This window comes from Haplochromis burtoni, unplaced genomic scaffold, assembly GCF_018398535.1.
Source record: "Haplochromis burtoni strain Fernald_Lab_line unplaced genomic scaffold, NCSU_Asbu1 Contig_55, whole genome shotgun sequence".
In the NCBI taxonomy this organism is placed as follows: Eukaryota; Metazoa; Chordata; class Actinopteri; order Cichliformes; family Cichlidae; genus Haplochromis; species Haplochromis burtoni.
In genome coordinates this window covers 1,970,375-1,986,124 of record NW_024582416.1, presented here as the reverse complement: position 1 = coordinate 1,986,124, position 15,750 = coordinate 1,970,375, and the positions used below count along the sequence as shown (strand labels likewise).

The 15,750-nt window shown below is 41.3% G+C and overlaps 1 protein-coding gene across 1 annotated transcript; it reads right to left on the bottom strand.

Moving 5' to 3' along the window:
- Window positions 1-1,683: 1,683 nt before the first annotated feature.
- LOC121814531 lies at window positions 1,684-5,854 on the bottom strand. Its single transcript, XM_042220810.1, has 7 exons — window positions 5,126-5,854; window positions 4,026-4,168; window positions 3,746-3,865; window positions 3,455-3,488; window positions 3,326-3,361; window positions 2,965-3,070; window positions 1,684-2,883 (listed from the first exon to the last, which is right to left on the bottom strand). Exons 1-7 carry the CDS (start codon window positions 5,328-5,330, stop codon window positions 2,787-2,789), a joined length of 741 nt encoding a protein of 246 aa, XP_042076744.1. The 5' UTR covers window positions 5,331-5,854; the 3' UTR covers window positions 1,684-2,786.
- Between the last annotated feature and the right edge of the window lie 9,896 nt (window positions 5,855-15,750).

The following is a 15,750-nucleotide window of genomic DNA, read 5'->3' as shown; positions in this document are numbered from 1 at the left end:
ACACACACACACACACACACACACACACACACACACACACACACACACACACACACACAAAGCTTCAGGCTAGTTTATTATTTCTCATATTTGAATATTGTGCTTTATGGTTTCAGATTGCTGCATTGAAGTTAGGCTTGTGCTTTTATTGTTAAAAATCCTAAGCGGAACTTCGTACTTTTGATGATGCAAGCGGGAGTAATGTAAATGTAAAGTAACAATACCATGAAAATGAGGGAGTCGGTGCAGCAGGACGGGAGCGGGTTTCGTCCTGATGATGTGATCCAAGAGGAATGGCTATGCACTGGGCTGCTGGGATTAAACCTAATTGAATGTGATACACGCGCTTCTGCGAGTACAAGCATGTACTCCTGTCCCTCAGAAACTAATCTCTAATCCTAAATGTAGTCAGTTTCAACAGATGCTGACATAAAATTCCCTAAAAAATCAGAGTGAAAGAAAATTAAAAGCATTCGTGACCTGATGTAGCTGAATAAAAAGTTAAGACCGCACCAAGGTTGAGGATCAGAAACTCTGTGAGTAATGTGCAATAAAGAAGGTGCTTTCACGTTAAAGTAGACATCAAATAGAGCGCTGCCTTGCCCACGTTGTTTCAAGCTTCCAAGAAGCTCATCAGCAGAAATACAGAGAAAACAGAGAAAGCAAAAAATCCCCTTCATTGTTTCACTGTATTGTCAGACTAGCTCCTTGGAACTGACGTGAGGGTTACTACAGTTCAGGTAGCTTTTCTAGAAAGAGACATAAGGACTCACTCTGAATGCAAGAAAAGAGTAAAGAGAAGGCACACAGCAGCTTGTGGTACAGTCACAAATACTGGTTTCCACAAATTTTGCTGCTTCAGTTTTTATGATAGCAATTTCCATGTACTCTAGAATGTTATGAAGAGTGATCAGATGAATTGCAAAATCCTTCTTTGCCATGAAAATGAACTTAATCTCAAAATTTCAATTTCCACTGCATTTCATCATTCAGCATTTCATGCCATAAAAGGACCTGCTGAGATCATTTCAATAATGTCCTCATCAACTCAGGTGAAAATGTTGACGAGCACAAGGCTGGAGATCATTATGTTATGCTCACTGAGTTAGAATAGCAGACTGGATGCATTAAAAGGAGGGTGATGCTTGAAATCGTTGTTCCTCCAATTAAACATGGTTACCTACAAGGAAACACGTGTAGCCATCATTGCATGCATCCTCCTGGCAACTGTGGAATTTGTAGCAGAGCCGAATTGAGCTCCAGATGGCTCCAAAGATAAAATATATCCGTGTGCACGCTCCTACATGCTGCAGCTTAAGGGAAGTGGGCTGACGTTTAAGATCCTGCGTACATTTCTGCAGACACACGTACAATGCTGGGGGACTTCCATGATGCACCGAGCGTTTCACTTTCTCTGACCATGTGTTTATATAACACTCTGCATTTCATCATCAGTTATCTCTGGCTCTCTTCCACAGCATGTCTTTTGTCCTGTCTCCCTCCCTTCTGCAGGAGGCTTCTTCCTGTTAGATTGGCAGTGGGAAGGAAAATCTTCCCAAAGCAGTACTTGCGCATAGGGAGTGGTCAGATTGTTGGGGGTTTCCCTGAATTACTGTACAATACGCTGTATGATCTTTACCTTCCAATATTAAGGGCCTGGAGATGACTGTTGTTGTGATTTTCACTAAATAAATAAAATAAAATTGAACCAAATTTTCCCTCTCATCTGAAAAGCTTCTGTCCCTGAAAGATGTGAAAAAAAGAAAGAAGTTGCACCCACAACACACGATAAAGACAAAATCATGATCACAAACAGAAGATTTTATTGATTTTAAACAAAAGGAAATCACACTGCGATACAGCTGGGTTAAATACACATTTCATCTACAAAGCAAACCAGCTTGAAATTGACCCTCACTAGTGAGGAGTCTCTTCTTACAAACTTTTCCACGGAGGCCCTGAGAGGTCAAACGCACTGCAACTTTGGAAAACAAGGAAGTGAGACAATAATGTGACGGAGCAGCTGTGGAAGTGACAAACGGAGAGCAAACAGCTAATAGTACACATTTATCTACAATCTCACATCAATTATGTGGTGATTGTGTTTCTACTTGTGGATGTTTCTCCAAGTTCCAGTGGATTTGATCTCTCTGGGCCATCGTAAATTTCACATTAAAATCCGAATAAAAGCCCTTCATCAAACCGTCTGCATGCATAGTTTAAAAGTGAAGAAAAATCATGTCTTCAGCTGCTCCCATTGGGATCCAAGTGCATCTACAGATAAAGTGCTGCAACTTTAAATTTGTCAGGGTTTTCTTGTAAACTGCTGCAGGCTCCTTCTTTCTAGTACCGGTACCTGCAGCAGGCGGAGGTCAGTCTAAAGAGGCACACAGCATTCACTCAATCCACTGATTTTAAAGCTTAAGTTGCTGATTTTTTTCTCATAAAAATTTAAATCCTCTAATAAATTATGACATACTCTTACTTGGTAACCCTGTAGTAGCAGAATAGCCCATGAAGTCATGAAAGTGGCCTTTGTCAGGGCCATTACAGCTCTGATCTACTGACCCGGTGGACACATTTTACAGATTAATGCACTAAAACAATGACTTTATTATTCAAGCGTATTTATTATACTGGGGGTCCTGAGTGGAAACTCTGCTGTGTTTCTGTAACTGCCTGACAAAAACACAGAAAAACAAAGATATATAACGGACGAATATCGTTAATAAAATACTGCAGAGGCATCAACACAAAGTTTGAATCCAGCATGTGCAGAGAAACTTTTACACGCTGCTCTCCGGATTTCCCGTCTCCACATCAGCTGGTATTCGGACTTTCCTCTGCAGTGCGGAGTCTTGCATCATGGGCGCACCATTGTTTCTTCAGTAACAAGAGAATAACTATTTAAAACACGTCAGGTAACTGTGATGCATTTATATGCTGACACAATTAAAAGAATACCTTCTAGAGCGCACGAGGCACACCATGAGGCCTGCCAGCACTAGGACCATCAGGATAACCATGACACCAATCATGAAAGAAGGGATTTCAGTCAAGCAAGACTCCCCTAGTACCAAATCACAAAAACAGTTTCCTCAAAACACTTTTTCCTTTTTAGGCATTCCAGTTCTATGATGCATGACTTTTGTTGTGCCGTAACAATGAAAGTGAAAGACAGCTGTCTGTGGTTTTGCAGCTGCAGCAATTTTACTCCAAGTAACAGAAGATGCGTGTGGTTGAAAATTTCCAGCATCTTAATCACCAATTCCTTTTAACTTTGATCTAAAAATCATACGTTATGCAGATTAAGACTTTGTCCCACCTTTTCCATCAAACAGACCTTTTGCAGGGCAGGTAGCTGTGAAAGAAAGAGAGAAAAGTCATAAAAACTTCACATGATATGAAAAGAAAAAATTCAGAACATTGCTCATGTGGGAGGACGGTGACTAACTTGTGCAATTGGCTGTGTAATCTCGAACCGTCCCCTGTGGAAAATAAACAGACAATTAGATGTTGCCAGAAACATTCTCAGTTTATCTGAGAATTTAACTGAGAGTTTATCAGTTTACTATGTGGTTGCGATACTTCTGAGCATGTTTATCAGATTTCCACAGCGAGCGAACCCACTCCTAAACTAAGCCTCTGCGCCCTTACTGTTCTTCGAAAACACTTTGCCCACAAACCATGCAAGCACAGAAACTTCACCCTCACATCTTAGATTGTCTTTTATGCTCTAATGTACCTCTAAGACGACATGTCCTTCATAGACAACGTTTGGGTAGCAGCTTGAGGTGACGAGAGTGTCGCAGCTGCTACTTATCACCTGCTTCGCGTGGTCCAGGTGGTTTGCGAGGACACTTTTCTGAAGTCAGAAAATAAAAAGAAATTTTAAAAAACAGTTCATCACACAACAAAATCACATGTTCTTACAGATATATTTGAATAAAGCTTGACCTTAAATGTATGATAATAGTGTTAACCACATCTTAAAATGGGAAGCTGCTCTGAGTCGTCCTACTCACGTCTGCAGTGATCCAGGAGAACTCGAGCTTGGATCTGTTTGCATCCATGAAATCAACAAACTTCAGGATGTTGTATTTGGCTGTGCCACCACCGTGGGACACATTGCACATCAAGTCCTGTATGCTGGAGAGCTGAAGTCTACCTGTGGACAAAAATGTGCTTTTATTGTTATTTAATCTTTATATTTATGGTAAACACAAACAAGCTAATAAGACTCAAAACCGCCATTAATGTCTTTATGCTTGTATGAAAAACAGACATTGTCCTAATCCGTGCATACAGCTGTACTGGAGTGACAAGCTCAGGTATACTGAGATACCAAACTTGAAAAATAAACACACTCTGCAGATTAGAGGTAAGATAAAGCTTAAAAGCGGTGTTTTGGGTTCTTTAAGTATAGGAAAAGCTCTCATGTGACAGTCTTTGTGCCGCCTTCTTTTTTCTTCTCCAATAACTGTTAAAGTTTCAGTCGGGGCATTTTTGATACATTCTCACTTCCCTTGAAGGCATACGGGATTGTCTGGACATGTTTCATATTAGGTCTGACAGCTGGTGATTCTAGACCAATAATCACTCACTCAGATCTGAGTGTGTATGGCCCACAGTAATCAGTCACAGCAATCAACTCCACTGACTTCATTACACACTGTAGCAGACGTCTCCTCGGCCTCTGAATTGATTATCGATCAGGTAAACAGGAAGGAACACCACTAACGCTCACACCGCTCAAGTTCAAACAGTGAGAGCGATGCTTATCTTTGTGCCTGACTTCTGTAATAACACATGCTTGGTCAGCTTTAAATGAGCTGCAACGTCACATTTATAGCATAAATGTGACACTTTGCTTTCTTCTTTTTCAACAAAAAAAAGTGAAGCAAAGACCCAAAAACAAAGCAACAGTGAAGCTGGGAGTGAAGGTGAGCTTTAAGTGCTTGAAGGAAAACTGAACTCATTCTAACATGAAAAACAAATAAAAGGCACAAATAAAACAATGAATGCAAAATACTCAGGAAACACATTTTAAATGAGTGCAGAAACAACGCAATGCAGCAGACTCACTCAGGTTATTCACACTGAAAGTCTTTTGTTCTTTACTCACTTGAAAGCATCGCTGCCGGTGTCTCACAGTCTTCACAGTCCTTCTGTCTTGAAACGAACTGCAGATTTCTTTTGAAAGCTCCACACAGAGACCACACCTTTAATTCATCGCAGGGCCCCGCATCTTGCCCTTCACTCCTCCACCTACTTCCTCCAACTCTTTGGGGGAAGACCGAGGCGTTTCTCAGCCACAGGTTACAAATCATAACACACCAGAAAAAGGATATTGCAGGGAGTCACGTAGCAAAATTCAGCCGCCAAAACAATAAAAAGAAATGAGAAAAAAATAGGAAGAAAGTTTTTGGGTAGCTTAAAAAATGAAGGATGAGCAGTGCTCCTTTCTTCAAAGTCACGCTCCAACCTCCGGTTTGTGGAGAAGTTCATAATGAACCAAAGCACACCTCAAAGACCAAAAATGACTTTAAAGTCATCTCACATCAGCCACGCAGAGAGAATCAAGAAGTCCTTTGGAGAAAAATAATCATAAACCACATGGTTTATGCTATACACACACTGTTGTGATTTGGTTGACCTTTGACCCAAACACAAGGAAAGAGGAAACCAAAGAAACAGACTCAGAGCCAAAATTATGCTTTCAGATTTTAAATAGCAACATTTTGCAATGTCATTCTGCAAATAATAAAAAACAGAAGTGTTTATTGCAACACTTTAGATTTCAGGAATGTTTCAGTTGAAGCGTTGCAATAAAGTAAGTGCACGAATACGAGCCGAGTGAGAAAAAAAAATCCCCTTCAGCACGACCAGACAACATGTCAGGGCTGGAAACCATCTCACGCTTAACCCACGATATGGTTACTTAACTTGACCTCATTCTTCTTCTTTATTTTCTTTGTTTTCATTAACCACTACATATATCTATAACATTTTTTTAACATCTATCCATCTCGAGCTGTTTCATTATATGGCTATGAGGATTAAAACCACTTAGATTACAGCAGCTGACAGACTTTTTTGGTTTGGTTTGTTCTGAGACTGCAAATTCTTTGCTCCAGGAAATCTCTAAATTCTTCTTCCACCGCAATGCACACCAGTCACGTAAGGTCACACGGTTGTGGCCTAGTTACCTCAACGTGAGGATGACTGTATACTATGGCATGCTCTGCCAGACGGCTTCATCCCTATTGGCTGACACTACTCACACCACATCCATGCGTGTTCTGTATACTAGTAATGTTACATAAGCTGCTGTCTGACCTGCAGTAACCTCACAGAAAGGGAAACACGGTGACATCACCATGTAATGGAGTAGCATGTGTGAAAGTCAATGTTTTGGGTCAAACAGTTTGTGTCTGTGGCTGAATATAAGCTAAAGATACATACTGTATATAAACAAGCAACGAGTTTGGAGTGTCGCTGCAGGTTCATGTGCAGGGAAACTCCCACCAGTGATTTTTCTTGCAGTGAATTAGAAAAGCCCCTCTGCCCTCTTCCTTCCTGTTATGTACACACACAGTAAATGCTGTTGGAGTTACACGGCCACCCGCAGCACCAGCATGCATTCTGGATTTTATAACTACATTTTTAAATTTTACATCAGCAAAAAAATGAAGAACGTTTAAGGACTCCTCTGTAGCTTCATCAAAAAGCCCCCCACCCCACCCCAGAACAAGACTCGTGACTGTCATTGCTTAAATGTGCAGAGGCATCGTGTTCTGAAGTGGCAGCAGCACAAACATGACCAATCATTTCCTTGTGCATGTGTCAACCCACCTGCTCAGCTTCAATTGGCTCAGAACATATCACCAGATAGAAGACCCAAAAAAAAGCCCCTGTAGGAAAAACAGGAAGAAAGAAAAAACAAACTCAAACCAAGCATGAGCTGCAAAAAACACAATGAGCTCATGAGTCTGAGCAGAAGCTTTTAATGACTGAAAAAGAAACAGTAATACAACAGATAGAGAAACAAATGTTTGATTGACAGCTTAAAATATACACTTCATAAGGACAGCGTAAAGAGGACACATGACGAGTAGTTTAAGATCACAATGTTCATCTTTATAAGTTATATAATAATAAAAATAATATATTTATATATAAATAATATAGTTTCATATAGTAGCATATAGATAGTAAGTTATCTATATTTATCTTTATATTAATATATGTTTTATATATACTATGTGCTGTAACGCTATAGGACACTGAAAGTGCACGCCCTGGTGCTGCATTACGAGTCTCTGAGCTTCCACAGCTGGTTTACACGGGGTGGGGGGGTTATATTAATGTATTAATGCTTTTTGGCTCCTCAAAGTGCACTCGCTGGTGCAGCAAAGAGTCTGAGAGCTTCCACAGCCCAGAGAACTTTTCACCTGTGCACCAATCCCTCACAGCTAACTGGCAAGTGGAATAAAATCAACAACGGGATCGAGGCCGTAACCGGATACAGTTACAGTAACACTAATCAGTGAGCTGGGGTTCAGCTTTGGCAAGTATAATGCAAAACAGGAGGGTTCGAATCCACTAAACAGCTACCCTGAGGCACCCCTGAGCAAGGTACCGTCCCTACACGCTGCTCCCCGGGCGCCCAGTGGCTGCCCACTGCTTCAGAGACGAATTTTCCCGTGGGGATCAATAAAGTAGACATTACTACATTATTATTATTATCATTATCATCATTATTATCATTATTATCATTAAGTAATGCTTAAAATAAAAGGTCACACATGACTTAGAGTTTAGCACCTCAAGTCTCCAGCATCCAGTCACATAAGTGTCATTCTGTCACTCATTACCACCACTGTGCTGTCATTAACTGTGCCAAAATACGAACAAAGAGAAACTGAAGATGAGTCCAGAGGAAGTGTCCACACTCCCACTGCATCTACACTTACTGTGTAGATGCAGTGGGAAACTACAGAAAGCATCCACTCACAGGTGGAAATTAACCTTTTCATGCACACTCTACTTCAAAGTGAAAAAAGGGGAAAGATCATCGTTTCAGATCTGTTCTTTCTACACAATTTCTGGCTTTGCTGCTTCTTTCTTCCCAACGATGTAAAGTCCTCTGGTTTGCCCACAGCGGCATCTCCTGCCAATGAAAACAGAGCAGCAGTTATGAACACGCCAGATGAGGACACAGCATGTCATTGTATGATTTATATACGGGGAGAAGATTACCTGAGATTTTCATTTCTGCAGCACAGGATGATGCATGCAAGCGCTATCACTATCACTATCACAATGACAATGACAATGATGATCCAGTGATGAGAGTTCCCTGAGAAGGAGAACAGATTTAATAATATTTAATATTGCATTAAAGGCCAAATAAATTATTCACAGCTAATAAAAACAGTCACGTTCTCAGAGTTTATTACCTCTCTTAAAAATAGCCTGAATGGGACGTCACACAGCATGCAACACTGTTATTTAAAGATGATGTCATAAATAAATAGAGCGGGTAAAAAGTACTAATGTAACAAAGTTTGATCTCTCCACTGTAACTGGTGTTACAGATATGTGTTATCTAATAATGAGGCCCTTTCCTGCATTTGTTCATCACGTGTGAAAACATGCAGACGCTGCCAAACATTCCTGTGATTTAATCACGTTTCATTTCAGTTTCGTCTCTTTTAGTGACACACAGACACAGTGACATAAATACTGACTGTTTTTTTCACCTTGGTCTCCGGGCAAAGCTTCGGGAGGGCAGACGGCTGCAAAAGAACACGAGAAATTCATATTTTACTTCAAAATTGATGAAAACAAAAACCAGACACAATGTGAGGACGGGGCAGCGATACTCACTGGTGCAGTTGGCCGTGTAGTCGAGAGGTTTCCCCTACGGAAAACAAAAAGAGACCGTTATTAGGATGAAGTACTGCTGACAGGATTGTTTTCCCTGCATATTTATTTTGTGATTAGCAGATTTGCAGAGTAAACTCAACCTCTCTTGAGCAAACAGCACTATTCACACTACAACACGTCCGATAACACAGGCAAGTTTTTTCCCTCCAGTGTGCAATAAAGTTTTTTCCTCATATTTGGAGGGTTGTACCTTGGAGTTGACGTGTCCTTCACAGAAAAGGTTTTCGATGCAAGCTCTGACAGTGAGAGCGTTGAAGCTGCAACTTATCACCACAGCAATTTGATCGAGGTGGTTGGCGAGGACGTATTTCTAAAGTCAGCAAATGAAAACAAATAAAAATGATCAGCCTGTCATGCGACAAAATCCCAAATAAATACAAATTACATGGAACCCTTTAAATTTTATGATATATATAAGAGAACATATATGTGAGAGGTCACTCACGGAGGCGTTAAACCACGAGAACTCGGGCTTCTGCACATCCTTGTCAGAAAACTCGGTCTGGAGGGCGTACGTGGTCGTGCCACCATCATGGGAGACGGTGCACTTCACTGGCTGCCCGCTCAAAGCCTGCACGAACACACCTAGGAACAGAAAGATGGGGTTTCTTTATTCTGACCAATTACAGTGAGCTTTATAAATAAATGCAAACGTTATTAAGCATGTTGTACATTTAAATATAACCGTCGGGGCAAAGAGTGTGCTTAGGTGAGACAGTTACATGCAACTGATTTATATCAAATAAAGAAACACTATGCAGGGCGCATGTTTTTGCATAATCCATACAACAGTGTACTGAGTGCAGTTTGCATAAAGTTTGGAAGTTTATATTTGTGGTCTGAGGCCAGAGTTATTGTTATGAAGCTGTTTTTTTTAGCTGATGCCAAAGACGAGCTCTCTGCTGAGCTTAAATAACAACAATTAACAGATTAACTACATCCTGTGGAGATGAATGACCCATTTTTAAACCTGAGTGAATCAGTTTTAGTTTACTTTTAGCTTTGGTCAGCTTACAGTGTGTTAGTCATTCTGATCCTTGTGAGTCCCTTCTTTGTGTATTTGTCAGGCGTGTTAACATTTGTAAACATTGTCTCGTGTGGGAGGAGGGGCAGCTGATAAAAATGTTACGCAGTCGCATGAAGAAGGTCACTTGGTCACTATAGCAGTAATAACTCAGAGTGTTTGGGGAAACCTGCACTCTGTACAAAGCTCAATTTCTTTAAAATCTTTTTTTTAAATCACTGACAAAGTCAAATATCCGGATGTTCAAGTTTTGGAACAGAAAGGTGGGCCCGCAGGGGAGTGTCATGTCTAGGAAATGATGTAATATGGCCTGATCTTGTGACTCGTCTGGCTCGTGACTCGTGTTGGTTTTCTGTTGTCAAACAAGCACACACACACACATACACACGTGTGTGTGTGAGTGAGTGAGTGAGTGAGTGAGTGAGTGAGTGAGTGAGTGAGTGAGTGAGTGAGTGAGTGTGTGTGTGTGTGTGTGTGTGTGTGTGACCTTTAAACCAACCTGAACCAAACCGTAAAAATCTGAACTAAACCTCCTCTGCGACACTAAACTAAACTTCATCTAAAGAAAAACAGATAAGAAATCAGTTTAGGGCGTGACGATGAATCCAGCCACAGACGGCACGTGGAAATAACTGCAGTGCAGATTACACAACAGGAAACATGTTAGTGTTACCTTCCCGAGGTTGTTAGTAAAACAAGATCGCATCACTGCTCGAGTAAATTTAAGTAAAGACAGTGAAAGCTGTCGAAGGCTGACTGGATACCGATAATCTCACCCTCGGCGTGCTCCTCTCACAATCGCACGGACATTCACCACATAAAAATACTTTCCCCTTCGTCATAAAGAGCACACACGCTCTGCTTCCAGGAAGCTTTTTTAAAAGTTCTTTAACACAAAACTCACTCAGCAGCAGCGCAGCGCTCAGCCTCCACCCTCCAGCCATCGCTCTGGTGACTAAATGCTCAACTTCCTGAGCTCCTGTCTTTGTTCTCACACGGTCTTCTCTACCAAAACTCCCCTTCAAAAAAGCGCTCAATGCCACGCCTTCAAAATAAAATGTGCTGAGAGTTATATGATTTAAAACACATGAAAGGGAAGACTCACTGCAAACTAACACATACTGATCTCTGATCAGCTTCATCCTCTACTCAGATGGGGATGCACTCATTCACAGCTCAAAGGGAGTCACTGAAAGGTTAGATGAGCATAAAAATGATGTGAATCCCATGGAAACACATTCACTTAAATCTTTTAATAAGTTCTGCTGAAGGTCGACTCGACGAGCCCAAGGCCTGTTACCTTTAGTGATCATGATCGATTAGATCTTTGCCAGCATAATAAGGATTGTTTGGCAGCTCTCACTGGAACCACTGATACTCAGACCAATGAGTATTGGTCAATGTGTGGAGTCATCGGTCTTCCACACTGGAGAGTTTCACATGATCATGGACTGCGAGGGTCGCGACCATAAAAAGCACCTGCTTCAAAAATGTGCAGCAGCCCACATGGATGAGCCAAATGCAGTCTCAGGAAGAGTTTTAAAGATTGAGCTCTTTGGCATCAATGACGCGTGGTATGTTTGGACGAGTTAAGATTCGGTCATCAGTAAAGTCTTTAAATCTTAGTATATTTCTAATTATTCAAAAATATGGATTCAGATGTGCTGGACTGAGTTAAAGATGAGTTAAGGTTTGTAAACAGCCAAAACTTTGAAGTGGGAGTTTGATTATTGATGTTGCTGCTAAACCTGTTGAGCAACCACTCATACTGAGCCAGCAAAAAGTGCCTGCTTTATCCTTCCTCTCAGGAGCCTTTTAATAACATTTTTTACAGTTAATGTCTTTAATGTGTGATTTTATTTTGAAAAAAACAAAACAGGAAGGATTCTGAAAAAAAGTCATCTCAACGACCTGATGCAACCGCTGCGTAGGGTGGCGAAATCATTCGCTCGTGATGACGAAACGTGACGACTTCACCCAGACTGCTTTATTTTGAAAGTATGTAAACAAATGAAAGCACCATTAAACAAGTTTTATCAGCAGCTGATATTTACAGACCCTGTGTAACCATCAGTTTCACTGCATGGCAATAAATTATGTTTAGTTATGTTTAATCTCCAGTGATCTATCTACATTAACCACACAGGTGCACAGTGCTGATAGGGAGCCGGTGAGGATAGTTCTGTTTGTTTGTTTATTTTTAACACTGTATGTTTAAATAAAATAAATGTCATTACAATATGTAAAGCATTCAAAGTCATCTTTTTTAATTCATGAAAAGGGTGATGTAATGTGAACACACTGACCCATTTTCAGCCTTTTCAGCCATGTTCACTTAAATCATTCCTGAATAAAGTAAAGTCAAGTTTTCAGGGAGGAAGCTGGTGAAGCAGGAAGGGAACAGTGAAGTGTTTGTGAACTGTTTGGTACAGAAGAAGGGTCTTCCATGAGAAATATGTGTGTCAAGTATAAAAGGAGTCAACATAATAGAGCAAAACAAGACTAACTGGTTGTGCGCACCTTGGGAGTAATAACTGCAATCAAATATTTACTGATAACTGTCAGTGAGTCTTTCACATCACTGTGGAGGAAATTTGGTTCACTGTTGCTTGCAGGATTGTTTTAACTCAGGTCCACTGGAGGGTTTTCCAGCATGAACGACCTTTTTAAGGTCATAAACAGGCCTTAAACATACTGTGAGACCTGTGTCCTTAAAAATGTCTACATTGGATTTTTTTTTTTTTTTTTAAGTGTGAGGTTGAAATTTGGAAAAAGGTCAACTGGACGTCTCCCAGATGGCCACAGTTCACCCCACAGTACTAGGGTGAACGCATGACCGAAGCACATTGGTGAGTCGGGCTGTGGAGAGCACCTGAGCAGAGATGTTTAAAGGATGTTGGATTATACAGTGCAGGTCTAATTGGACTGTTCAGAAATGCCAGGAGAGACTCCTGTCTACAGGAGAGCTGCTGGATCCACAGCCAGGCTGCTGATGTGCTCATTTCTAATCTCGTCCATCCCGGTTTCTCCCAAAGAAAATCATCTTCAGCTCGGCCTCCTGTCTCCAAACCAAACACCACAGCAGGTCTCACTGCCATCTTGTAAACTCTCCTTTTCACGCCTGCTGCTATCCTTCTGTCACACATTACCTCTGACAATCGTCTCCACCTGCTCCACCCATCCTGCACTGTCTGTTGCTTTGGATGGTTGACACCAGATACTGAAACTATTCTACTTTCAATACTTCAGCTTAGGGCTGGGCGATATATCGAGTTTTTTAAAAATATCGATATATTTTCATACGAGATATAAGATGTGACAATATCGTTTATATCGATATAGTCTATGTTACGTTATAATTATACTTGTGGAGCCGCAGGTTTGCCTCTCTTTCGTCCACTTTTGTCTCTACGCAACGTTACTCGGCCTCGCCTCTCCTTCACTGAACACAACTCCCCCTCCCCCATAGCTTCACCTGCAGGCAATGACAAGATGAAAGCGGAAAATCTCCGTTAGCGAGTTACCGCGTGCCCGTGCGGGCTGGACGGCGTCAACGTGTTAGCGAGCTAACCGCGCTAACGACATGCAGCCAGGAGGGGCTGCACGGCCTAAAATCCTTTCATTTTCTCAAAAATCGACAGTGCGCCTTATGTATGAATTCTGGTTGTGCTTACTGACCGCGAACCGATTTTATGTGGTACACAGCGCTCAGCAATCTGTCAAAAAATGTTTTAATATGACTTTGCTAAGCTACGGAGCTGCACCGCTTGATGGAGAGGAGCCTCGCGGAGTGATACGTACTGTGTGTGTATAAGGACCACAAATGGCACCTGTTCAGAGACGTGGTGCAGCTGTGAAATCTGTCTCTTTGTTATTATGCTCAGCGTCTATTAGTTTACATTTTGACTGCACAATTGTGAGCTTTTTGTTATGCACAAAAACAACATTGTTTTCTTTTATTTATGGACCATGATTATTTAATAAATGCTGATAATTTATTTTTGAGTAATTTCTTCATGTACATCTACGCTGTATGTAAATAAAAGTGCCCGTGTGACATCTGGGACACAGTGTGACTAAGAACTCTCTTTTTGTTCTTAACTTATGGCTTTAAAAAAAAAATCGAGATATATATCTTATATCGCCATCCAGCTAAAAAATATCGAGATATGAATTTTGGGTCATATCGCCCAGCCCTACTTCAGCTCGATGTGTCTTCTCCTTTCTGCCTGCCGTCCACTCTCAGCAGAGATCAATGTTTTCTGTGAACATGAGAGCCCACGGTGACTCATACCTGGCCTCATCTCTCAGGCCGTCCATTGTTAATAATAATTACTGTTATAATTATTATTATCATCACAGTAGAAAAAGCAGTATTATACCCACTTTAACAAATCACATGCTCCAGCAAATGCATTGAATACGTAAAGAAGCAAGCTAACAAGTGAAAGAACTTGCTGGATTTCTCAAAGAGCCTTTGAACAGGACGCTAGCATCAACTAGCTAGCCGGTCGTCACGGCAACGCTACAAGAGCGTCTCTCAGCATGGGCCCGAAAAAAGTTCTGTCAGCCGAGGAAGGTGACGATATTAAGAAGTCGCTGGAGTTTATGACAGAGGAGATTTCTACTGTCAAACTGCAGCAGAAAGCCATCCTGGACCTGGTCGAGGAAGTTAAGGCTCTCCGCATCCAGAACGCCGAGAAGGATCGGCGGCTGGCGTACCTGGAGAACAGAGTGGCGGATTTGGAGCAGTACACCCGGATGAACGATGTTATCATCACGGGGCTTCGCATCAAACCCCGGTCATACGCCCGGGCGGTCGCCGCTGACAATGTAGGAGGGCCAGGAGAGGAAGATGTCAACTCCACGGAGCATCAAGTGGTTACCTTTCTACGGTCCAAAGGTGTGGAAGTGGATTATAACAACATTGAGGCTTGCCACCCTCTACCCCGAAAAAATGACAGTGACAAACCAGCCATCATTGTGAGATTTGCAAACAGAAAACAGCACTGTTAAAACAAGGAAAGAAACTGAAAGGATCCGATGTCTTCATGAACGAACATCTGATAAAAAGAAATGCGGACATTGCCAGGAAAGCACGTTACTTGAAGAAACAGGGAAAAATTCAAAATACATGGACCACCAACTGCAAAGTATTCATTAAACTCAATGGAACACCGGAACAAGCCAAAGTGATGGTCATCAGAAATATGGAGGAGCTGGACAAATACTGAGGTCAACTTACTCTGGAGGTATGAATACACATGTGACGTGACACACAACACGACACATGGCACAGTCCAAAAGAATTTCATCTGCATCCAGCAACAATATCAATATAACTCATTGGAATTCTCTTTATGATAATCTGGAACTGAGAACATTTCGATACACAGACCATAATGCTCTAGACTTAGAAAAGGATATAGACCCGGAAAATAATTTCTTCTACAACATCAGCAGTAACTGCTGCTACTTCACTGATGAACAGTTTAAGCACACCATCAACACGGAAAATAAATTATCAATAATCCATTTTAATAGCAGAAGTCTGTATGCCAACTTCAACAATATAAAGGAATATCTAAATGAGTTGACAAATCCATTTGGAATTATTGCCATTTCTGAAACATGGACCAATGCTGAGAAAGGACTGGACTTTGAACTGGAGGGATATGAAGTGAATTTTGTAAATAGAAGGAACAAGAGTGGAGGGGGAGTAGCTGTGTATGTGGATAAAAACCTAAACTACAAGGTGGTAGAAAGTATGACAC

Bases quoted from the DNA above. Each gene is read 5' to 3' on its own strand.
- LOC121814531 (XM_042220810.1), bottom strand. From the start codon at position 5,330: ATGATTTGTAACCTGTGGCTGAGAAACGCCTCGGTCTTCCCCCAAAGA. The intron at 3,489-3,745 runs GTACATTAGAGC...TATTTTCCACAG, and splicing joins AAGGACATGTCGTCTTAGAG to GGGACGGTTCGAGATTACAC. The intron at 3,362-3,454 runs GTTAGTCACCGT...TTTCTTTCACAG, and splicing joins TTACACAGCCAATTGCACAA to CTACCTGCCCTGCAAAAGGT.